This window comes from Mya arenaria, chromosome 6 (genome assembly GCF_026914265.1).
Source record: "Mya arenaria isolate MELC-2E11 chromosome 6, ASM2691426v1".
NCBI lineage: Eukaryota > Metazoa > Mollusca > Bivalvia > Myida > Myidae > Mya > Mya arenaria.
The window spans coordinates 41,474,063-41,501,409 of NC_069127.1; the positions used below are offsets into that span (position 1 = coordinate 41,474,063).

Consider the following 27,347-nt stretch of genomic DNA (forward strand, 5'->3'; position numbering starts at 1 on the left):
CTCTCGACGTGTTCATATCAATATTAAATTACATAAAAACTGTTTTAACAAGCAACACAAAATTATACTTTGATACTTTTGCGTCATTTACGAAGATGATTTTGTTTTATCTATACGTATATACTTTTTGTGTCCTTTAGTTATATAATATTAAGTATTTTATCTAAAATTTAAAACAGTTACTCAAATCAACTGAGTTGTCTTTTCCAAACAAACTTAAAAGCAAATGTATTTGCTACGGATTTAAAACGCATGAGAAGGAGAACAAATAGATTGCAAGATATCGTCAATATTATACACTATTATTGATTACTCATAATTTTATTTCCTATTTAAAGACGTATTTAAACGTATATAATTAACATCTTGTTGCACAAATGATTAATACAAAAAAGAATACGATACAATCAATGCATAATTTGAGCAGCATTAAGGGTAAATGTCAGTATTTCGGAATGTTCTTAATTGTCTTAATGTTTTAAGTTATAAGAAACCAATTTTGTATAAAAACAGCGTAATAACAACACTGTTGATAAGTGCAGATTGTCGGAGGTCATGGCGGATAGAGCGGGCAACAGATAAGCCCCGCCCAATCTAAATGCTGATTGGTCAGTCGGGTATCGACTGGCTAGTTTTAGTAACAACCAAGAGGAAAATAAATCGTATTCGTTAGTTCAAATCCAGGAAGGTAATATGAATTTGGTATCCTTATTATCAGTCACATGCAAGACATAGGCCACATGAAATATATCAGTGTATAGTGGTGCATTTATAATAAGCCTTGTCAAAATCCATCTTATTGTCATCGTTACTGTTATAGTTGATCTTAATTCAAAAATGCGATGCAACAATTGCATGACTGCATGTACATATTATTTGTGAAGAAAGTCTAAACTAAACAAAATAATACGCTGTGGTTTGTCACAAATGTATACAGTTTAACATTTTAACCAGTAATTGGCACGAGGACAGTGTATTCATGATTTAGTATTCACCAAATAGGCAGTGTATAAATGATTAGCAGGACGAATGTATTTTAACGCTTAAACCAGTCTTCACCATGAACATAGTATATTAATGCTTAAGTCTTCACCATGAAGACCGCGTATGAATTAGTAAGAAGTCTTCACCATGAAGGAAACGTATCATTAATCACCAGAAAGACATTATAGCAATGCCTAAGGCAGTTCCTTACCATGAACTAATGTTTAAAAAGTATTTACCGTGAAGTACTAAAGATCACCACGAATGCCGCGTAGTATTTATCACGGTGAAGATATTACATACTTTATTAAGGCCAGTCTTTACCAAGAAAACAGTCTAGTAACGCTTACGACTACTCTTCACCATAAATACCATTTATGATTACAACTCAGACAGTGCATTCTTGATCACCATAATGACATTATATGTATGCATTAGACCAGTCTTTACAGTCGACTACAGTGCATTAGTGATTTATACCTGTCTTCGCCAAGAATACAGTGTATCAATTATTAAGAGCAGAGCGCACCATAAAGACACTGTCTTAATGATTTTGACCAGTCTTCACCATGAAGATCTTGGATTCATGAGAACTACCAGTCTTCACCATGATGATCTTGTATTCATGAGAACGACCAGTCTTCACCATGATGATCTTGTATTCAAGAGAACGACCAGTCTTCACCATTAAGATCTTGTATTCATGAGAACGAAAAGTCTTCACAGACCAGTTCTAAATATGTCATACCACTTGGTTAATCAAACTTTTGCAAGATCAACATGATCATCAACGTCATCATCATCATCATCATCATCATCATCATCATCATCATCATCATCATCATCATCATCATCATCATCATCACATACATTACCATCACCATCAACACACTCGTTTACACTATCATCACCATCATTATTGTCAACAAAACGCATCTGAAACTAAAAACATGGGTCGTTCGACCTTTTTTATTAAATATTCAGAGAGAAGGAGTCCCATCTGATAATGTATGAAGAGGAACAAAATAAAACATACTGAGTCAAGTACATATTCTTACAGTTCAATCTTAAACAAGCCTGGCCTAAATGCGAAGTATCATATCGTCTTCATTTGCATAATACTAGAGCAAAGACTGCTGGTACACAAACACATTCTGTATCATTTTCATTGAGAACGCACAAGGCTTGAGTGACTGAGCTGTGCCATTAAGTGTCTCATTTTAAAATCATGAACGTCAACGTCAAAGACATATATCTTAAATAAATTTATTTTAGATCGTCATAAATAGACATTATTCTTTAGACTCGTGTAATACTGCAATAAAACTATATTATTTTTTACCGCTAAAGATTGTTTGGCATCATGGGAAGTGGACCGTTTTGGAAGCTTTTGATGATAGGGATTTTCTTTATTCCGTGTACCAAATGTCAAGGTAAGAGTATTCAATGACTTTCAATAACACTATCGTGATTTCTTTTTTTTCAAAAGTATTGCTTCACAGAATAACTATTGTAGCATAAATGCATACAAGACATACTACAATATACAATGTATTTTGATAATAAATAATAACAGCAATTATTTCATTTTGTATAGTTGTTTTATTTGTCACCTGAAATCGGACTCGCCGATTTTCATATCTTTGAAAATAAACTATAATGATTATATTTATTTCGGTATTTCTTTTTTATTTAATTATTTTTTGCTGCGGACAAAAAACATTCATATGACACCAAATTAATATGGGGTCACCGGACATTGAACATTCACATATTGGTTATGTGATGCGTATTTCTTTGGAATGATTGGCTATGCCAATTGAAATGGGGAAAATTACATTTTATTTCCAATTCCTTTATAAACATTTTTAGTTGGCTAAAAAGTTCTTAACCACGTTTTTTGAAGATTTATTTTATAAATGAATTAAAACATACAGGGACATACCCAGTAGTCGAACATTTAAAAATACCACTGTTTATCATTAAAAATACCACTATTTATCATTAAAAATACCACTGTTTATCATTGATTTACGCAAAACAATCTATAAAGATGATTATCAGTGAGTTTAGTGTTGGTAGTTGTGCTATTAGATGATACATTTTGTTTACAAAATTGGCACTCGAAATGTGGAAAGATATTCCCATGGTATACAATGTTGACTCTCTGGTGCAAGTGTATGTTAATAATAAACATATCGCATAGTAGTTACAATAGAAGCAGCATCAGCATATCGTTCTGTAATTTTAATTGTACATCGACCGGTTTCAAAAGACAGCTTATGAGATGAAAATAGTAACCTAGACATTGCTACCGTCAAATTATTCTATAGGTTGCATCTTAAACTATATATACGAGTTTCGTACTTTCGGTCATTTATTTGGCATATAATTAATCAGCAAGCAAATCTCTATCAAATTATACCACCATTGTATGGGTCACCAGGTATCAACATTTAACAATAAGGTCAATGGAGCTATCAGAGAACTGGCTTATGCGTTGGCAAACTTCTTTAAACCAACTGGAAAGAAATGGGACTTTATATATCTATATAAAGTCCCATTTCTTTCCAGTTGGTTTAAAGAAGTTTGCCAACGAATAAGCCAGTTCTCTGATAGCTCCATATGTATATATATATATAAACTAACTGTGTGTTTATTGTTAAGTACTTCCAGTATATGCTTCCGTTCTTTGCAGAGTTTAATAGCCAGTTTCAACTATAGATTAAAATGTTCAAAAGTATACATAATATTGCAATATTAAGCATCAAAGAAGACAAAAATAGGATTGCTTTTGTGCCATTAAATTGACTTGTACGCAGATTGTTATTGGCAACGTATTTTTTTTTTTAAATTAAGTTGTTGTGCTAACATTTATGGAAAACACAAAATTGATAGATATTCACTTACACTTTGTAAAATCGAAGCCTTATAATTATAAACACATTTGATTTTCAATAGCGTTACGTATGGATGCTTTTCGGCAAAATGGAGCATTTGCACACTTTATGATAACTATTCACAATAAAGCTCTTATTTAAACTGTTAATATTGTTTTAAAACTGAAACAAACATTCGTTCACAATACACAATACACAACAATCAGTTAATTGTATGATTTCTTACCTAATAAATGATAAATAAGTCCCTTTATTCTTTATTAAACATTTTGACACAGTGTATGATACTAGTTTTATATGAACTCGTAATTCAGGTCTAGATAAATTTAAGGCTCTTCCTTGTTATTATTTGTATATATTTCCTTTTTCATAAGAATACAGTACATGATATGTTTTATTAATGTAGCATCCATGATTAATTATTCACATTCATTAGCATAATTCTAACATGCCAATTTATTTCGCATCTTCTATGTCTGTGAACATAAATCTGTCTATCTATATGTCTACATAATTTATTCTTAGGGGTCATTTTTCTATACAGAATAAACATCGGCGGGTTGTAATTATATTCGGAGTTAGCATTCTACATGTGGGGGAGGTCTTTTGTCTAAAAAAAATGATCCACGGTCATAGTCAATTTTGGGGTGGGGGAGAAGCATTGTTCTCATTACAACGGCAACACAGTGGGATATTTTAAATGTGTTTGCATATCCTGATAGCATAGAGCCCCGATTGATGGCCTCGTTTGACCTTTTGGAAATTATTAGATATTCAAGATCCAACGTGGCTGACTGTTGATTCAAATAATCATAGAAATATGGGCAGGAATCTTGACGTTGTTTGTCATCTCATTTTTACTTCGAAGATGAAAACAATGTGTAATTGCATATATGCAGAAATGTCATAGATGAATACATTCAAAATGGCGTCTAGATAGTTGCCAAATGTTTGAAAGGGCATTTGCTGTGGTCGATTTTCTAAAGTCATCTTAATGACATTGTGTTGATGAAAATAGGCAACCTTTAATTTTAAGTGAAATTTGACGGTGTAACGTAAATTATATATCTCTTCACACCTCTTATCAATTAAAATTATCTTTATTAGTCCACATAGAAACACGTTTTCCCTGTGATAAAGACATTCGATATACATACAATAACATAGTGATTTAGCTTGCAAACAAGAGTGTTATGTAAAAAAACGAACATATTAAAACGGATTATGGTCCCAATCCATGCCAACTTCATTAAAAGTACAGAATTGTTGAGGAAATGGAAAACACCTATAGCTTCTTTATTGTTAAGTCAATTGGAAAAAAAAATCAGTTTTACCCTGTGGTAAATTTGATATCAGAACAAAACAGGATTCAACCGCTGCAAAATCGAGTGCAAAACTATGAAGTTTCATTTTTCTGTTATCATCATCGACCAATAAAAAAGCTCGTCGCATTAAGCAAATATTGAGTTCATCGAGTAAAACCTTCGTGTATTGCACAAACCCTCGATACGCTGTTTTGTCTCCTTTATAGAGTTGTATAGAGCTTTTTGTCCCGACACTGTTGCGTTCTGCTGGCTGAAGGGTCATACATCACGGTCATATGTTATAGCTGATTTATGATCTAATAGTCTTTGTTAGAACAAACTTTCAAAATGTATGCATCCTTCTTTAGTTAGACGTGTTATTAGATTACGTGACGGAACAACGCACTTAGAGGGACGTGTGGAGTTATTTCACAATGGAATATGGGGTACGATCTGTGATGATGGAACAAATACAAACTTTGCCAAGGTCGTGTGTCGACAGCTCGGATTTTCTACGTAATTAAATTTCCTAAATAAGTAAATGATTAAAACGAATCTTATTTTGTTGAAGTAATTCTCGGTAAAACGTTTATGTTTTGTTGCTGGTTTGCAAACATTTTTCATGGCTTAAATCACTAATTCAAGCAAAAAAAACTGAAATTGATTGGCAGTCCGGGATAGACAACTGAAAAAGTGAAAAGGACACCAGCATTCATTGAACTCCAAGAATCTTAATCATGTGGGTGGTTTTATGCTTTAGGCATTTGTCATCATTGCGTTTCAAAAGTTCATTTTTTTTAATTATCAAAAATAAGTCATCTTATTTAGTTGCATACACCATGTGTTAAAAGGGTCAATAATAAGAAAAAATGCATTTCAAGAATAGAAGAAGGTATTTATCAAATTTTCATCAATTCCAGGGACAATGTGGAAGTACGTACGAGTGCCTTTTTCGGTGCAGGTAGTGATCCGATTTGGCTGGACGATGTAACTTGTCAAGGAGACGAGGCTTCGATCGACGCGTGTACGTTCAGACCATGGGGACAACACAACTGCGGACATCACGAAGATGTCGGAGTAACATGTACCTGATTACACTTTCTTTTCTCCATTTCTAAAGAGTACAGTTGAAAAATGCCTAGTATTACAAATTAGTTCATACATTATTCAAACATACAACGTGTACATACATCATTTTATATTTAGATACAAAACAGCAAGTACAATCGAGAATGCATATCGATATTCAAGAAAAACAACTAAAATAGATGTATAATGTTTTATATAACAATGCAAGACTTAAATTGTAAATATTTCAGGAACATATATATCAATTCGGAAATCACTTTAAGCCCATACAAAACATAAACTATAGACGACAGCAAGATGTTTGAAAGAAAGATTTATGATAATCCTGATCTTATAGTCTTTGTTACAACCACATTTCAAAATGTATTCATCCTCTTTTAGGCGCACATGCTATTAGACTTCGTGACGGAACAACGCCCTTAGAGGGTCGTGTTGAAGTATTTCACAATGGAACATGGGGTACTGTCTGTGATGATGGCCTAGGTACAACATTTGCCAAGGTCGTGTGTTGACAGCTCGGATATGCTACGTAATTTAATTTCGTACATTAGTAAATGATTAAAACAAAGCAAGTTTTGTTTAAGTAATAAACTGTCAAACATTTTTGTTTTGTTTCTTTTTTAAGCATTTGTCTTGGCTTTAATCACTTATTCGTGCAAAAAGCCCGACATTAATTGGCAGTCCTGGATACACAATTTGAAAAGTGTTAAGGACAACAGCATTCATTTTATTCCAAGAATGATTATCATGTGGGTGTCCAATGCTTTAAGCGTTTGTAATGATTGCGTTACAAAAGTTTTCTTAAACACTTAGTATCAAAACAAGTCATCTTATTTAGTTGCATACACCATGTTTTAAAAGGGTCAATAATAAGAAATAATGCATTTCTAAAAAAAACGAATGTGTTCATCAAAATTTCATCAATTCCAGTTACATTGTGCAAGTACGAACGAGTGCCTTTTTCGGTGCAGGTATTGATCCAATTTGGCTGGACGATGTAACTTGTCAAGGACACGAGCCTTCGGTCGACGCGTGCACGTTAAGACCATGGGGACTGCACAACTGCGGACATGGCGAAGATGTCGGAGTAACATGTACCTGATTACACCTTCTTTTCTCCATTTCTAAAGAGTACAATAGAATAAAATGCCTAGTATTAAAAAACAGTACATACATTATGCAAAGTGTAAATACATCATTTAATATTTAGATACAGAACAGCAAGTACAATCGAGAATGCATATCGATATTCAAGGAAAAACACTAAAATAGATGGAGAATGTTTTATAAAACAATGCAAGACTTAAATTGTAAATAGTTCAGGAACATATATGACCATTCGAAAATCACCATAATCCCATATAAAACATAAACTATAGATGAATACAAGATATTTGAAGGAATGATTTAAGATAATCATGATTTTTTAGTATTCGTTAGAACAAAATTTCAAAATGTATGCATCCTTCTTTAGGCACAAGTGCTATAAGACTACGTAACGGTACAACGCACGAGGGTCGTGTTGAAGTATTTCACAATGGAACATGGGGTACTGTCTGTGATGATGGCATAAATACAAACTTAGCCAAGGTCGTGTGTCGACAGCTCGGATATCCTACGTAATTTATTTTCATAAATGAGCGAATGATTAGAATATTTGTTTTGTTGAAGTAGTTCTCGGTCAAGCTTTTTTGTTTTGATGCTGGTTTTGTAATCATTTGTTTTGGTTTTAATCACATATTCATGCGAAAAGCCCGATATAGATTGGCAGTTAGTAATACACATTTAAAAAAGTGAAAATGACGCAAGCATTCATTTTAATCCAGAGAAGGGAATCACGACGTGTGTGTGTCTTAATGCTTTAAGTATTTGAAATGATTGCTTTAAAAGGGGTCATTTTCTAGGAAATAATTCATTTTAAGAATAGAAATATGTATTTATCAAATTTTTATCAATTCCAGTGAGAATGCGGAAGTACGTACGAGTGCCTTTTTCGGTGCAGGTAGTGGGTACCCGATTTGGATGGACGATGTCACTTGTCAAGGACACGAGCCTTCGATCGACGCGTGTACGTTCAGTGCATGGGGACAACACAACTGCGGACATCACGAAGATGTCGGAGTTATATGTAATGGTAGGGTTTTTTTTACAATTTTGTTGCGTGCTTTTTCGTCAAGAAATATATATTAAAAACTTCGCACCTAAGATTAAAAGCATTACCTTAGTTTTGAAACCATGGTTTAAGTTAAAATTTCTCCAAAGTGTCTCTATGAAACGACCCTCTGATCATCATGTTTTCACATGAAAAATAAATCGAGACATAATCCTTTCTTTATTTTGTTCTGCTAAGCATTCGATCGTACAATAAACACTGTATAGAACCAAACTACGGTTTCTGGGACCGATTTCCTTCTCTCTGCTTATTTGCCCTAAAGGGTATAACAAACTCCGTAGTTAATGAATCGTCCGTAATGCCAAAACTATTTTGTTGGCACAAGGGTGAATATTGAGCATTTGAATTAATAATTTATATTGGAATATTAAGGAAAATAAAATCACGTTCGAATAAGCATTGAAATCAAATCATCTGTAGGCTTCAGTATTCATACATGCTCTTTAATTACATATGCATATCATTTTCTACTTGAAATATTGATACGTTTCTTTAAACTTTTTTTCTGCTGAAGTTCTACACTAAAATCGCACCTTTAATTAGAACATGTACAGGTTACGGCCACATCGCCTTGCTATAACACTACAGTATGTAAACATGTGTTGGGTTTGTGCAACATAGATCTATTGTTTGCAGCAGTTATAGTGTGTTGCATACACGAAGAATTTCTTAAATTGGACATGTATGCATTTAACAGCAAATATGCATTTACGCGTGATCTGAAACATGTAAGAATTGTAAAATGATAATTTAGTTCTTACATTTAAAATGTGACAATAAATTTAATAATAATAATAATAATAATAATAATAATAATAATAATAATAATAATAATAGAAAAAAATCATTCTATATCTAAGTTCTTCGAAGAAAAAATAGGTTATTGGATTGGGGTATATCGGCGGACTGTAGGGCTGTCTGCTGGATGGCCGAGCGCCAACAATAATGTATGTTACTTTGTTGTTCATTGTCGGATTTGGCAAAATAGCAAGAGTCAAGCTGGTCATTGGTCTTTTTTGTCATTTTTGGCTTGTCAGAGCTATGACCCATCCATGTATAGGAGATTTTGAAAAAAATGGCATACATGTTCGCCAAGGACTGTTGCATGACCATGCAATGGTTTTCTCTTTAAAAAATAACTTGAAATGTTCATACTGAGAAGCTGGCTTAAGACCACTCAACTGTCAAGGTCACATCTAAAGGGTCGTTTGTTAAAATTCCTTTATTTCTTGCTTGTCCGGGCTGTAACTTGTCCATGCATTGATGTACTTTAAAATACATTTTCACAAACATTTACCATGAGAAGACGGTAGAACAACCCATATCGATGGGCCAAAAAAGGACGAGGTATTATTTGGGGAACGGACATTGGTGAGATGACTTGTGTTTTCGTTCGTCTGACATTCGATCAATTACATTCCAATTCACAGAAGAATGCCAATAAAACACTATTAGTTGTATATACTTAAAAACCAATTTGCTTTTAAATTGAACACTCTTTCACTGTTTCACCATTTCTTTTCAGCAGCGGGTTAAACAATGATACCGATTGGCTTACAAATTTCAAATCGTAGCATAAAGACGCATATAGGCTATCATTTGTTCGTATGTGTGGGTGTCTTTCTGAGCAGTAGTAGTAATAGTAGTAGTAGTAGTAGTAGTAGTGATAATAGTAGTAGTAGTAGAAATAGAAGTAGTGGTAGTGGTAGTAGTAGTATAAACATAAATATATGTTTACAAATGACATAATTTGTATCGTTCATTTCAACATAGGAGCGCTAAGTGAAATAGTTGAATACGGGCTTGAAATCCAGCGTCTACTTTCTTTCCGGCAGTGATGGAAATCGTTTTTTAAGCACAACTGAACCGTGAAAATGGGAACCTGTAAAGATTGTCATTCATAGCTCATTTGAAGCGCATCCAGATACCAGTTCAATAGTTACAATAATTCCTATCCCTTTTTCAACAAAAAAATATACACAGACTGTGGCTCCGTACCAGCGGTACCACACAGCACGTATACAGCCCCACAAACAAACTCCTCGGTGCACGTGTAGCGTACTCGTGCAATTCTGGATATACGTCGTCAGGCGCAGTGAGCATTTTATGCTCGACAAGCGGTTGGACCACACCACCAGTCTGTCATTGGGGTATGATGTGCATGAATATAACGATATATCATAATCTTCGTATTAAGTATATCAGACTATTTTAGCAATTGCAACGTTTAGTTTCTCCACAATGTAAATTCGTTCTGAAATTCGATCAAACATAAGAATTCCAGATTTTAAATTCCAAAAATATGTTTACGCTTATATCAGTTTAGTATAGCAAGTTTCTAATTAATACAAGGTAATATGTCATATTTAAATACCACCAAAGGTTAATTTGCGACTCTCGCGCGATTTCCTACTATACTTAGTAACCTGACTAGAACCACTAACGGGTAATACACTAAGACTATGTTTACAATCGATAATACACAATCACTAATCATTTTTACAAAACATACTTCGCTTGTACAATTACTTGTTGCCGCAATAATTATGTCCAAAAAGCAATCTGTGGCATGACCCAGAAAGTGTAGTGAATCATACGAAATCTTCGCGTTCATTTATGTTGCTGCTACGAAAATGTCGTGGTGAACATGCAGCCAACGAGCTTACTGATACATGAAATCGTGTTTGTTTTTTACTTTTTACTTCATAATACACTTGAGTTGTTTATAACCTAAATGAGAATATTAGAATAACTATTAAATATATGATTTAATTTCTGGGATAAAAGCCCATTATTTAGAAAGTTATTTTCCTTCCTTTTTTAACAAGCCTTTTATACACAGATTGTGGCACGGTACCAGCGGTGCCACACAGCACGTATACAGCCCCAACAAACACCCTCGGTGCACATGTAACGTACTCGTGTAATTCTGGATATGCGTCGTCGGGTGCAGAGATTATTTCATGCTCTACAAGCGGTTGGACAACACCACCAGTCTGTCGTTTGGGTACGATGTGCATAAATGTAACAATTAATCGTTATCTTCGTATTAAGTATATCAAACTGTTTTAGCAATTGCGATGTTTAGTTTGATTTTTCTCCACATTGTAAATTATGTCTGGAATTCGATCGAACTTGACAATTTCATACTTTAGATGGAGAATGTTTAATAAAACAATGCAAGACTTAAATTGTAAATAGTTCAGGAACATATATGACCATTCGAAAATCACCATAATCCCATATAAAACATAAACTATAGACGAATACAAGATATTTGGAAGAATGATTTAAGATAATCATGATCTTATAGTATTCGTTAGAACACAATTTCAAAATGTATGCATCCTTCTTTAGGCACAAGTGCTATAAGACTACGTAACGGTACAACGCACGAGGGTCGTGTTGAAGTATTTCACAATGGAACATGGGGTACTGTCTGTGATGATGGCATAAATACAAACTTTGCCAAGGTCGTGTGTCGACAGTTCGGATATCCTACGTAATTTATTTTCAAAAATGAGCGAATGATTAGACTATTCGTTTTGTTGAAGTTTTTCTCGGTCAAGCATTTTTGTTTTGATGCTGGTTTTGTAATCATTTGTTTTGGCTTTATTCACATACTCATGCGAAAAGCCCGATATAGATTGGCAGTTAGTAATACACATTTAAAAAAGCGAAAATGACGCAAGCATTCATTTTATTCCAGAGAAGGGAATCAAGACGTGTGGGTGTCTTAATTCTATAAACATTTGAAATAATTGCTTTAAAAAGGGACCTTTCTAAGAAATAATGCATTTTAAGAATAGAAATATGTATTTATCAAAATTTCACCAATTCCAGTGACAATGCGGAAGCACGTACGAGTGCCTTTTTCGGAGCAGGTACTGGGTACCCGATTTGGATGGACGATGTCACTTGTCAAGGACACGAGCCTTCGATCGACGCGTGCACGTTCAGTGCATGGGGACAACACAACTGCGGACATCACGAAGATGTCGGAGTTATATGTAATGGTAGGGTCTTTTTACAATTTTGTTGCGTGCCTTTTCGTCAAGAAATATATATTAAAAACTTCGCACCTAAGATTATAAGCATTACCTTAGTTTTGAAACCATGGTTTAAGTTAAAATTTCTCCAAAGTGTTTTGATTAAACGACCCTCTGATCATCATGTTTTCACATGAAAAATAAATCGAGACATAATCATTTCTTTATTTTGTTCTGGTAAGCATTCTTTCGTACAATAAACACTGTATAGAACCAAACTACGGTTTCTGGGACCGATTTCCTTCTCTTTGCTTATTTGCCGTAAAGGCCATAACAAATTCCGTATTTAATGAATCGTCCGTAATGCCAAAAATATTTTGTTGGCACAAGGGTGAATATTCAGCATTTGAATTAATAGTTAATGTAAGGATATTAAGGAAAATAAAATCACGTTCGAATAAGCATTGAAATCGAATCATCTGTAGGCTTCAGTATTCATACATGCTCTTTAATTACATATGCATATCATTTTCTACTTGAAATATTGATACGTTTCTTTAAACTTTTTTCTGCTGAAGTTTTACACCAAAGTTGCATCTTCTTAGAACATGTACAGGTTACGGCCACATCGCCTTGCTAGAACAATACATTATGTATACATGTGTTGGGTTTGTGCAACATAGATCTATTGTTTGCAGCAGTTATAGTGTGTTGCATACACGAAGAATTTCTTAAAATGAACATGTATGCATTTAACAGCAAATATGCATTTACGCGGGATCTGAAACATGTAAGGATCGTACAATGATAATTTAGTTCTTACATTTTAAATGTGACATGAAAATAAATTTATTAATAATAATAATAATAATAATAATAATTAATAATAATAATAATAATAATAATAATAATAATAATAATTCTATATCTAAGTTCTTCGAAGAAAAAATAGGTTATTGGATTGGGGTATATCGGCGGACTGTAGGGCTGTCTGCTGGATGGCCGAGCGCCAACAATAATGTATGTTACTTTGTTGTCCATTGTCGGATTTGGCAAAATAGCAAGAGTCAAGCTGGTCATTGGTCTTTTTTTCATTTTTGGCTTGTCAGAGCTATGACCCATCCATGCATAGGAAATTTTGAAAAAAATGCCATACATGTTCGCCACGGACTGTTGCATGACCATGCAATGGTTTTCTTTTTAAAACATAACTTGGAAGAAATGTTCATACTAAAAAGCTGGCGTGTCGCCGGTTAGACCCATAAACTAAGGTCAACTGTCAAGGTCACATCTAAAGGGTCGTTTGTTAAAATTTCTTTATTTCTTGCTTGTCCGGGCTGTAACTTGTCCATGCATTGATGTACTTTAAAATACATTTTCACAAACATTCACCACGAGAAGACGGTATGACAACCCATATCGATTGGCCAAAAAAAGGACAAGGTATTATTTGGGGAACGGACATTGGTGAGATGACTTGTGTTTTCTTTTGTCTGACATTCGATCAATTATATTCCAAGTCACAGAAGAATGCCAACAAAACACTATTAGTAGTATATACTTAAAAACCAATTTGCTTTTTAATTTAACACTCTTTCACTGTTTCACCATTTCTTTTCAGCAGCGGGTTAAACAATGATACCGATTTGCTTACAAATTTCAAATCGTAGCATAAAGACGCTTATAGGCTATCATTTGTTCGTATGTGTGTGTCTTTCTGAGCGGTAGTAGTAGTAGTAGTAGTAGTAGTAGTAGTAGTAGTAGTAATAGTAGTAGTAGTAGTAGTAGTAGTAGTAGTAGTAGTAGTAGTAAAAGTAGTAGTAGTAGTAGTAGTAGTAGTAGTAATAGTAGTAGTAGTAGTAGTAGTAGTAGTAGTAGTAGTAGTAGTAGTAGTAGTAGTAGTAGTAGTAGTAGTAGTAGAAATAGAAGTAGTGGTTGTGATAGTAGCAGTAGTAGTAGTAGTAGTAGTAGTAGTAGTAGTAGTAGTAGTAGTAGTAGTAGTAGTAGTAGTAGTAGTAGATGTAGTAGCAGTAGTAGTAGTAGTAGTAGTAGTAGTAGTAGTAGTAGTAGTAGTAGTAGTAGTAGTAGTAGTAGTAGTAGTAGTAGTAGTAGTAGTAGTAGTAGTAAAAGTAGTAGTAGTAGTAGTAGTAGTAGTGTAGTAGTAGTGATAATAGTAGTAATAGTAGTAGTAGTAGTAGTAGTAGTAGTAGAAATAGAAGTAGTGGTAGTGGTGGTAGTAGTAGTAGTAGTAGTAGTAGTAGTAGTAGTAGTAGTAGTAGTAGTAGTAGTAGTAGTAGTAGTAGTAGTAGAAGTAGTAGTAGTAGTAGTAGTAGTAGTAGTAGTAGTAGTGGTGGTGGTGGTGGTGGTGGTGGTGGTGGTGGTGGTGGTGGTGGTAGTAGTAGTAGTAGTAGTAGTAGTAGTAGTAGTAGTAGTAGTAGTAGTAGTAGTTTCATAGTCGAAATATTCCTTTTTTTAATCACTATAATTAATTTATTGGAATAACTACGTGCTTAAAGATGTATTTTAACTTGTAAAAGAGCGTACAATAAAGTTCTGCTAGCAAAATTTATAAGTATATATTTTCCTTTTAATTACTATCTTGTGCTTTATAACTTTTCAATAGGACTGCATACTTCAATAGGACTGGTATTTAGTGCACATGAGTTTTATTATTTATGTAACATCAATGTTCATTATTCAAATACATTATCATAACAATATAAACATGCACATTACATTTCATAAATTCAACTTTGCACCGGTAGTAACAATGAATATTTTAGCCACAACTTAGCATCGCAGTTTAAATGTATTATGCATATGAGGGAGAAGAAGGAAATTCTTAAATTTGTAAAAATTTTAAAAAAAACGCATTTTTTTGTTTTCTATACGAATCAGGATGTTATTCTTCATAATATAAATACATGTTTACAAATGACATCATTTGTATCGTTTATTTCAACATAGGAGCGCTAAGTGAAATAGTTGAATACGGGCTTGAAGTCCAGCGTCTACTTTCTTTCCGGCAGTGATGGAAATCGTTTTTGGGCACAACTGAATCGTGAAATTGGGAACCTGTAAAGATTGTCATTCATAGCTCATTTGAAGCGCATACAGATACCAGTTCAATAGTTACAATAATTCCTATCTCTTTTTCAACAAAAAAATATACACAGATTGTGGCTCCGTACCAGCGGTACCACACAGCACGTATTCAGCCCCCACAAACAAACGCCTCGGTGCACGTGTAACGTACTCGTGCAATTCTGGATATACGTCGTCAGGCGCAGTGAGCATTTTATGCTCGACAAGCGGTTGGACCACACCACCAGTCTGTCATTGGGGTATGATGTCAATGAATGTAACGATAAATCATAATCTTCGTATTAAGTATATCAGACTATTTTAGCAATTGCAACGTTTAGTTTCTCCACAATGTAAATTCTTTCTGAAATTCGATCAAACATAAGAATTCCAGATTTTAAATTCCAACAATTTGTTTACGCTTATATCAGTTTAGTATAGCAAGTTTCTATTTAAATCAAGGTAATATGTCATATTTAAATACCACCAAAGGTTAATTTGCGACTCTCACGCGATTTCCTACTATACTTATTAACCTGACTAGAACCACTAACGGATGAAACACTAAGACTATGTTTACAATCGATAATACACAATCACTAATCATTTTTACAAAACATACTTCGCTTGTACGATTACTTGTTGCCACAATAACTATGTCCAAACAGCAATCTGTGGCATGACCCAGAAAGTGTAGTGAATCATCCGAAATCTTACGGAAATTTATGTTACTGCTACGATAATGTCGCGATAAACATGCAGCCAACGAGTCTACTGATACACAAATTCGTGTTTTCATTTACTTCATAGAATGCTTGAATTGTTTATATGCTAAAAATTGATTTTTTGAATCAATAATAAATATATAATTAAATTTCTGGGATATCAGCCCAATAGATAGAAAGTTTTTTATCCTTTTTTTTAACAAGCTTTTGATACACAGATTGTGGCACGGTACCAGCAGTGTCGTACAGCACGTATACGGCCCAAACAAACACACTCCTCGGTGCACGTGTAACGTACTCGTGTAGTTCTGGATATACGGCGTCGGGTGCAGTGATCATTTCATGCTCGACAAGCGGTTGGACCTCACCACCAGTCTGTCATAAAGGTACGATGCGCATAAATAAAACGATTAATCATTATATTCGTTTCAAGTATATCGAACTGTTTTAGCAATTGCAACAATAAGTTTGATTTTCTCCACCACCTGGAAATCGATCGAACATTATAATTTCATGTTTTAAATTCCATAAATACGTAATTGCTAATATAACAGTAGTATTACAAGTTTCTATCTATATCAAGCTAATATGTCATATTTGAATACAACCAAAGGTTAAATTACGACTCTCGATTGATTTCCTACTTAAATTATCATCTTGAGTAGAACCAATAACAGATGATACAATATGACTATATTTACGATCGATAATACACAGTGACTAATCATTTTTACAAAACACATTGCGCATTTACGAGTAATTGTTGCCGCTACTTTTATGTCAAACAACAGTCTATGACACGACTCAGACAGCCCAGTCAATCATACGATTTCATGGCGTTCGTTTGTACGCTTCGTTGCTGCTACGATAATGTCGCGTTATCATGAAGTCAACGAGCTTACTGATACACGAAATCGTGTTTTGTTATGATTTTAACTTCACAATATACTTGAATTCATTATAAGCCAAAATAAAAATATTTTGATCAATATTTAAATTATGATTTTAATTCTTTGACATGAGCATATTAGTTGAAATGTTTCCTATCTGTTTTCAACATGCTTTTCATACCCAGATTGTGGCACCGTACCAGTGGTTCCACACAGCACATATACAGCCCCCACTAACACATTCCTCGGTGCACGTGTAACGTTCTCATGTAATTCTGGATATACGTCGTCGGGTGCAATGACCATATATTGCCAGACAAGCGGTTGGACCACACCACCAGTCTGTCATTGGGGTACGATGTGCAAAAATGTAACCATTAATCATTATCTTCGTATTTAGTATATCAAACTGTTTTAGCAATTGCGACGTTTAGTTTGATTTTTCTCCACATTGTAAATTATGTCTGGAATTCGATCGAACATGACAATTTCAGACTTTAAATTTTATAAATATGTTTTTGCCAATATCACAGTTGTATTATTTAGTTTTTATTAATATCAAGCAAACAGTCATATGTGAATACCACCAAAGGTTAAATTGCGACTTACACTCGATTTCCTTTTACAAATATCATCTTCACTAGAACCATTAACAGATGAAACAATAGGGCTTTATTAACGCTCGATAATACACAATCATTTATCATTTTTACAAAACTCACTACGTTTGTACGAGTACTTGATGCCGCTACGATACGATAATGTCGCGGCAAAATTCAGTCAATGAGCTTACTGATACAACTTTTAAACACAGATTGTGGCACCGTACCAGCAGTTCCACACAGCACGTATATAGCCCCAACAAACACACTTCTCGGTGTTCGTGTAACGTACTCGTGTAATTCTGGATACACGTCTTCGGGTGCAGTGATCATTTTATGCTCGACAAGCGGTTGGACCACACCACCAGTCTGTCATTGGGGTACGATGCGCATGAATGTAACGATAAATCATCATCTTTGTATTTAGTATATCTAACGGTTTAGGACCTTGCGACGTTTAGTTTGATTTCCTCCGCAATGTAAATTATGTCTAGAATTCGATCGAACATAAGAATTTCATATTTTTAATTCCATCAATATGGTTTTGCAAATATCAGTTTAGTATTACAAGTTTCTATATCAAGCTAATATGTCACATTTAATACAACAAAAGGTTAAATAGTGACTCCCGCTCGATTTCCTACTATAATTATCATCCTGACTAGAACCACTAACGGATGAAACACTAGGGCTTTATTCCAAAATACACAATGACTTATCAGTTTACAAAACGCACTACGTTTGTACGAGTACTTGTTGCTGCTACAATTATGTCCAAACAACAATCAGTGGCATGACTCAGACAGCGTTTGTACGCATTGTTGCTGCTATGATAATGTCGCGGTAAACGTGCAGGCAATGAGTTTACTGATACACGAAATCGTGTTTTCATTTTTTCCTTCATAATAAACTTGAATTGTTTATATGCTAAATAAGAATACTTGAATAAATATTAAATATATACCTTATATTCAGGGATATAAGCTCATTGGTTATAATGTTTCCTATCCTTTTGTCAAAAAGCTTTTCATACACAGATTGTGGCAATGTACCAGTTGTACAACATAGCACGTACACAGCCCCCACAAACACACTCCTAGGTGCACGTGTAACGTACTCATGTAATTCTGGATATACGGCGTCGGGTGCAGAGATTATTTCATGCTCGACAAGCGGTTGGACCACACCACCGGACTGCCATATAGGTACGATACGCATAAATAGAACGGTTAATAATCATCTTCATATTAAGCATATCAAACTGTTCTAACAATTGCAACGATTAGTTTGATTTTGAATTCACAACCACATTTTTTACAAGATTATTAAACTCTTTCATTCAGAAATAAGATTTAACATAATGATATTAACATACAACAGGCGATGCTTACTTATACTGAAGAGCACTTATAACGTATGTTCATGTAGGGATGTTTACTAGCATGTTTTATTATTATTAATAATAATAATTTATTATTATACATATTTTACTCAGTAAACACCCACCGTGAATTCACAAGCACATTAATTACGAATATTAAACTCTTGCATCAAGAAATAAGTTTAAACATAATAATATGAACATACAACCGGCGATGCTTACTTTTCCGGAAAAGCATAAATAACGCATTTGTTATTAAATTATAATAAGCTTTATCGTATTTAAATGAGGCTTTTTGTTGTCGTTTAACGTTTATGCATATACATAAATCAAACAAATCAATTAAAGACAATTAAACAACAAAATTGCAAACATTTAAATGCCCTTAAAGTACTTAAAATGTAAGAACAAAAATATATTCGTTATCATAGTAACCTGCTCTGTACCGGACGTAGAGGATGCTTCGAAAGATTCGGGGGCAACGATTGTTTACAACACGACTGTTACGTACACGTGTGCAGAAAGTTACATTGTAACTAATGGCAGTTTAGTAAGGACATGTCAAGCTGACGGCCAATTGGATGGTACTTCCCCAACTTGTACTCCAGGTATATAAGGCTATATGAATAATTATGAGACTAATGATTTGTATTGAAACCTTTTTTCCACTCTAATCACTTTTGCCTGCATTAGGCCCGGTTTTCAGTTTCAAACGTAAACATGAAAAACCATCACTTTGGAATCATAAAGGTTCAATCTAGACCTTCTTTCCCTACAGTTACATGTTGTTCAGCGTAGGCATCTCGATCTTGAAGATTAATTGCGAATCCAAGTCTAATCATTCGATTTCAATATCACGTTTATTTCGCAAAAAATAGTGAACCCTTGAAAAATGGGACCACTTAAGATTTAAAACGATTGTTTTAACACAATTTGAACTTAATTTATTTCCTATCGTAGTTTAAATGATGAATATTATTGTATTATTTCATAAATTATAAAGATTAATCAGAATGAGCTTACTTATACACGAAAAACACAAAAATGAAATGCGAATGTTTTATATAAAAATGCAGGCCTTAAATAGTAAACACTTCAGGAATATGTATGTCTATTTGGAAATCAAAATAAACATAAAAAATATAGACGAAAGCAATATTTCTGAAAGAAGGATTTAAGATAATCATGATCAAATAGTTTTTGTTAGACCATAATTAAAACTGTATGCATCCTTCTTTAGGAACACGAGCGATTAGATTAAGTAACGGTACAACTCAATTAGAGGGTCGTGTGGAAGTAGTACACAATGGAACATGGGGTACGATCTGTGATGATGGAACAAATACAAACTTTGCCAAGGTCGTGTGTCGACAGCTAGGATATGCTACGTAATTTATTTTCTTAATTATGTAAATGATTACATCAAAACTAGTTTTGTTGAAGTAAATCTCGGCCTTTTTAAACATTTTTCACAACTTCAATCACCTATTCAAGGAAAAGGTTCAAAATCGATTGTCAGTCAATAATACAAAATTGAAAAAATGAAAAGGACATAAACATTCATTTTAATCCAAGAATCGGAATCATGTGGGCTTCTTTGTGTTTTAAGCAGTTGTACCGATTGTGTTACAAAAGTTCATTTTCTTACATATCAAAAACAAGTAATTTTAATCAGTTGCATACACCAAGTGTGGAAAGGGTCAATAATAAGAAATAATGCATTTCCAGAATAAAAGTATGTGTTTGTCAAAATTTCATCTATTTTAGTGATAGTGTGGCATTACGCACGGTTGCTGATTTCGGTGCAGGTAGTGGCCCGATTTGGCTGGACGATGTCACTTGTAAAGGAGACGAGCCTTCGATCGACGGGTGTACGTTCAGTGCATGGGGACAACACAACTGCGGACATAACGAAGATGTCGGAGTAACATGTACCTGATTTCACCTTCTTTTCTCCATTTCTATAGAGTACAATAGAAAAATGCATAATTTTATAAAACAGTACATACATTATTCAAACATACAAAGTCTACATGCGTCATATAAAATTCAGCTACAAAACAGCAAGTACAATCGTGAATGCATATCAATATTAAAGGAAAAAACACTAAAATATTGTAGATGGGGATTGTTTTATATAACAATGCAAGGCTTACATTGTTGATACTTCAGGAACACATATGACCATTCGGAAATCAACATAATCCCATATAAAACATAAAATATAGACGTAGATTTTTGAAGGTAGAACGTAATTTCATATTGTATGCATCCTTCTTTAGGCACACCTGCTATAAGACTACGTAACGGTACAACGTTCTTAGAGGGTCGTGTTGAAGTATTTCACAATGACACATGGGGTACTGTCTGTGATGATGGCATAAATACAAACTTTGCCAAGGTCGTGTGTCGACAGCTCGGATATCCTACGTATTTTTTTTTCATAAATGATTAAATGTTTAAACAAAACTAATTTTATTGAAGTAATTCTCGGTTAGATATTCTTGTTTTGTTTTAAACATCTGTGTATGCTTTACTGACTTATTCGTGGGAAAATTCTGAAATTGTTTGGCAGACAATTAAAAAAGTAAAACGAACACCAGCATTCATATCAATCCAAGAATTGGAATCGTGTGGGTGTCAGCATTTGCAATGATTGCATTACGAAAGTTCATTTTCTTAAGTATCAAAAACAAGTCATCTTAATCTAAGAAACAATGCATTTCTATTATAAAAGTATGTGTTCATCAAAATTTCATCTATTCTAGTGACAGTGTGGCATTACGCACGGTTGCTGATTTCGGTGCAGGTAGTGGCCCGATTTGGCTGGACGATGTCACTTGTCAAGGAGACGAGGCTTCGATCGACGCGTGTACGTTCAGACCATGGGGACAGCAGAACTGCGGGCATAGCGACGATGTCGGAGTTAATTGTAATGGTAGGAGTATTTTTCTTTTTAATTTCGGGCCGGTTCGTCAGTAATTCGACGAGAAACTTCGGACCTAAGTTTATAAGCAACACCATACTAGTTCTGAAAACCATGTTCTAAGTACAAATTTCTCCTAAGTGTCTTGATGAAACGACCCCTGATCATAATTGTTTCCATGAAAAATAAATTAAGACAATATTATTTCTTTGGTAATGTATTTGTAAGCATTCTTTCAATCGTGTTCTTGGCCCAAGAGTGAAAAATAAGCCATTGAATTAATAGTTTATATTGGAATACGATTTAAAAATATAAAGGAAAACAGAAACACGTTCGAAAAAGCATTGAAATCAAATTATCTGTATGCTTCCGTATCCATAATTGCTATTTAAATACATATGCATATCACTTTCTACTTGAATCTTTCTTAAATGTATTTTCTGCTGTTTTTTATACTAAGATTGTATCTGTTAATAAGAACATGTACAGGTTACGGCCACATCGCAAGTGAATAAGTGACGTTGACTTGCTAGAACAATACAGTATGTAACATCTCTTTACATGTTTTGGGTGTTTGTAACATAGATCATTTTTACAGTTAAAAGTGAGCTTCTTTACTGTATCGAAACTGTGAATCGCTGTTATAAATAAGCGTGTTGAAAAGTGTTGAACAGAGTTGTTTAGAATATTACATTATTTAAGATGCCTAATTCGGATTCCGAAACGGGCACTTCATAACTGATGTCAAAGTCAAGAAATTCTATGACGTCAAACAATCTGCCATTAGGTAAAAACAATTGTTACAATCCAAAAAAAGAAATAAACTTATACAACTATTCCTGTTTGTTGAGATTCTTGGATTCAACATGGCATAAAATGAAAGTATTATCGAGGAGCTGTATGGCATAATGGCACAATGTAAAGCTCTGAAGTTAGTATTCACATTCATGTCAAGTGTAGCGCTAGGGATGTTAACTACCAAATACTATTATTTTTATACACATTTTAATTAGTATACGCCGTGCGTGCATGTTTTACAAGTTTATTAAAATCTTAATTTGTGTTTCAAATCAGATTGGTTTTGTATGCAAACTGTTTAATGATCTTAAAGTATTGGAAATGTTCGTACAAAGTTGATATTGAAGTGCTATTATTTGTTATAAATTCGTTCTCCTAGTAACCTGCCCTGTACTGAATGTAAATGACACTTCCAATGATTCTGGAGGAACGATTTTTTACAACACGACAGTAAAGTACACATGTGCAGGAGGCTACATCCATACAAATGGCAATTTAGGTAGGACATGTCAAGCTGACGGCCAATTGGATGGAGCCTCCCCAATATGTACTCGAGGTATGTGGTATACATGAATTAATATAAGGCTACTGACTTGTGGAAACCAATTTTCCGTTCCATTAGTTTTTGCCTGCATAAAACACTGCTTTCAGTTTTAAACGAAAATATGAAAAACCACCGCTCTAATAACATAAAGGTTCAATCAAGACAATTAATTAAATCGACCACTTAAGATTTAAAACTAATTTCTTGGAAAGCACTTGAATTTAATTTTCATTCCTATCGTAAATAAATTATAAATATTATCTGTATTATTTCATAATTAATAATGCTTAATCAAAATGAGCTTTTAGATACACGAAATCGTGTTTTTTTTATCATATTACTTCATAATACACTTGAATTGATTATAAGCTAAAATTAGAATATTTGAATCAATATTAAATATATCATTTAAATTCTGTGATATAAGCCCAACAGTTAGAATATTTCCTTTTTCAACAAGTTTTTTATACACAGATTGTGGCACCGTACCAGCGGTGCCTTACAGCACATACACAACCCACACAAGCACATTCTTCGGTGCACGTGTTACGTATTCGTGTTATTGATTTTTATCATAGATCACAAAAATTCAATGTTAAGTTGAATGAGCTAATGTGGAGTTGAAAATCATACTAGATTGAACCACATGAGTGAGTGAGTGAGTGAGTGAGTGAGTGAGTGAGTGAGTGAGTGAGTGAGTGAGTGAGTGAGTGAGTGAGTGAGTGAGTGAGTGAGTGAGTTTTGCGGGCAAGCGAGTAACCAATAGAAGTATTCGACGCTCAAGCCTTTCAGCACTATCAGTGCTTTCATTACATAACGCACAACGCTTGTATCATTACTTTATCCCCCTACTACGATTATGTCAGAACAGCAACATCCGATACGACTCAGAAAGCCTAATGAATAATTACAAATATTGGCGTACGTTTGTACGCTACGTTGCTGCAACGGAATCGTCGGGGTAAACATGCAAACAAAGAGCTTACTGGTACACGAAATCATGTGTTCATTGTTTACTTTATAAATACTTGAATTAAGCTAACTAAGATTATTTTAATCAATATTGAATATATATTTAATGAATGTTTCCTATCTTTTTTCAACATTTTTTTCTAAAAAAACAACACCAGATTGTGGATCCTTACCAGCGGTGCCACATAGCACGTATACAGCCCCCACAAACACACTCCTCGGTGCACGTGTAACGTACTCGTGTGATTCTGGATACACGTCGTCGGGTGCAGTGATCATTTCATGCTCAGCAAGTGGTTGGACCACACCACCAGTCTGTCATTGGGGTACGATGCGCATAAAAAGAACAATTAATCATTATGTTTGTAGTTAGTATATCAAACTCTTTTAACAACTGCAACGATTAGTTTGATTTTCTCCACAATGTAAATTCCGTCTTGAATTCGATCGAACATAAGGCGTTCATATTTTAAATGCCATCAATATGTTATTGCTAATGTAACAGTAGTATTACAAGTTCCTACTTATATGAAGCTTATATATCGAATTTGAATATGATAAAACCGCAACTCTCCCTTTATTTCCTATTATCATTATCATCTTGACTATAACCACTAACAGATGATACACTAGGGCTATATTCACGATCAACAAAACAATATAACTAATCATTTATACAAAACGTGCCACGCTTGTACGAGTACTTGTTGCCGCTACGATTAAATCCGAACAGTGATCTGAGGCATGACCCAGCGTAATGACTCGGCCAAAATCTTGGCGTACGTTTGTACGCTACGTTGCTGCAATGGTAATGTCACGGTAAACATGCAGACAAGATGTTTACTGATACCCGAAATCGTGTTGTTGTTGTTATTTACTTCATAATACACTAGAGTTGCTTATAAGCTTATATATCAATATGTAAGTTATTATATTAAAAATATAATTTAAATTCTGCGATCCCAATCAATTTATTAAAATGTTTCCTATCTTTTTTTTCAACATTTTGTTTTATACGCAGATTGTGGTACCGTACCAGCGGTGCCACACAGCACGTACACATCCTCAACAAACACACTCATCGGTGCACGTGTAACGTACTCGTGTAATTCTGGATATACGTCGTCGGGTGCAGTGATCATTTCATGCTCGACAAGCGGTTGGACCACACCACCAGTCTGTCATCAAGGTACGATGCGCATGAATGTAACGATTAATCAGTACCATCGTATATAGTATATCAAACTGTTTTAGCAATTGGAACGTCTAGTTTGATTTCCTTAACAATGTAAACTCCGTCTGCAATCAGATCGAAAATAAGATGTTCATATTTTAAATTTCATAAATATGGTACTGCTAATATAACAGTAGTATTACAAGTTGCTATTAATAATATCAAGCTAATATGTCATATTTGAATAACACCATGCCCGGACAGCATTCTGTGGCATGACCAAGACAGAGCAGTGAATCGTCCGAAGCAGTAGAAGAAGAAGTAGTAGTAGTAGTAGTAGTAGTAGTAGTAGTAGTAGTAGTAGTAGTAGTAGTAGTAGTAGTAGTAGTAGTAGTAGTAGTAGTAGAAGTAGTTGTAGCAGTGGCGGTGGTGGTGGTGGTGGTAGTAGTAGTAGTAGTAGTAGAAGTAGTAGTAGTAGTAGTAGTAGTAGTAGTAGTAGTAGTAGTAGTAGTAGTAGTAGTAGTAGTAGTAGTAGTAGTAGTAGTAGTAGTAGTAGTAGTAGTGGTAGTAGCAGTAGATGTAGTAGCAGTAGTAGTAGTAGTAGAAGTAGTAGTAGTAGTAGTAGTAGTAGTAGTAGTAGTAGTAGTAGTAGTAGTAGTAGTAGTAGTGATCTGAGGCATGACCCAGCGTAATGACTCGGCCAAAATCTTGGCGTACGTTTGTACGCTACGTTGCTGCAATGGTAATGTCACGGTAAACATGCAGACAAGATGTTTACTGATACCCGAAATCGTGTTGCTCTTGTTATTTACTTCATAATACACTTGAGTTGCTTATAGGCTTATATATCAATATGTAAGTTATTATATTAAAAATATAATTTAAATTCTGCGATCCCAATCAATTAATTAGAATGTTTCCTATATTTTTTTCAACATTTTGTTTTATACGCAGATTCTGGCACCGTACAAGCGGTGCCACACAGCACGTACACATCCCCAACAAACACACTCATCGGTGCACGTGTAACGTACTCGTGTAATTCTGGATATACGTCGTCGGGTGCAGTGATCATTTCATGCTCGACAAGCGGTTGGACCACACCACCAGTCTGTCATCAAGGTACGATGCGCATGAATGTAACGATTAATCAGTACCATCGTATATAGTATATCAAACTGTTTTAGCAATTGGAACGTCTAGTTTGATTTACCTCACAATGTTACCTCCGTCTGCAATCAGATCGAAAATAAGATGTTCATATTTTAAATTTCATAAATATGGTACTGCTAATATAACAGTAGTATTACAAGTTGCTATTAATAATATCAAGCTAGTATGTCATATTTGAATAACACCATGCCCTAACAGCATTCTGTGGCATGACCAAGGCAGAGTAGTGAATCGTCCGAAGCAGTAGAAGAAGTAGCAGAAATAGTAGTAGTAGTAGTAGTAGTAGTAGTAGTAGTAGTAGTAGTAGTAGTAGTAGTAGTAGTAGTAGTAGTAGTAGTAGTAGTAGTAGTAGTAGTAGTAGTAGTAGTCGTAGAAGTAGTAGTAGTCGTTGTAGTAGTAGTAGTAGTAGTGTAGTAGTAGTAGTAGTAGTAGTAGTAGTAGTAGTAGTAGTAGTAGTAGTAGTAGTAGTAGTAGTAGTAGTAGTAGTAGTAGTAGTAGTAGTAGTAGTAGTAGTAGTAGTAGTGGTAGTAGCAGTTGATGTAGTAGCAGAAGTAGTAGTAGTAGTAGTAGTAGTAGTAGTAGTAGTAGTAGTAGTAGTAGTAGTAGTAGTAGTAGTAGTAGTAGTAGTAGTAGTAGTAG

The 27,347-nt window shown here is 34.3% G+C and overlaps 1 protein-coding gene across 1 annotated transcript; it reads left to right on the top strand.

The window, feature by feature from the left end:
• The first annotated feature begins 2,204 nt into the window (after positions 1–2,204).
• On the top strand, positions 2,205–26,935 carry LOC128237798 (deleted in malignant brain tumors 1 protein-like). Its single transcript, XM_052953384.1, is given in 16 exon segments — positions 2,205–2,417; positions 5,557–5,704; positions 6,109–6,272; positions 6,659–6,806; positions 7,208–7,371; positions 7,752–7,896; positions 8,239–8,411; positions 11,808–11,952; positions 12,294–12,466; positions 19,553–19,729; positions 20,362–20,509; positions 20,889–21,052; positions 21,404–21,551; positions 21,890–22,059; positions 26,490–26,657; positions 26,907–26,935. Coding segments are annotated over 16 exon segments (2,334 nt in total). The 5' UTR covers positions 2,205–2,347.
• The last annotated feature ends 412 nt before the right edge of the window (positions 26,936–27,347 follow it).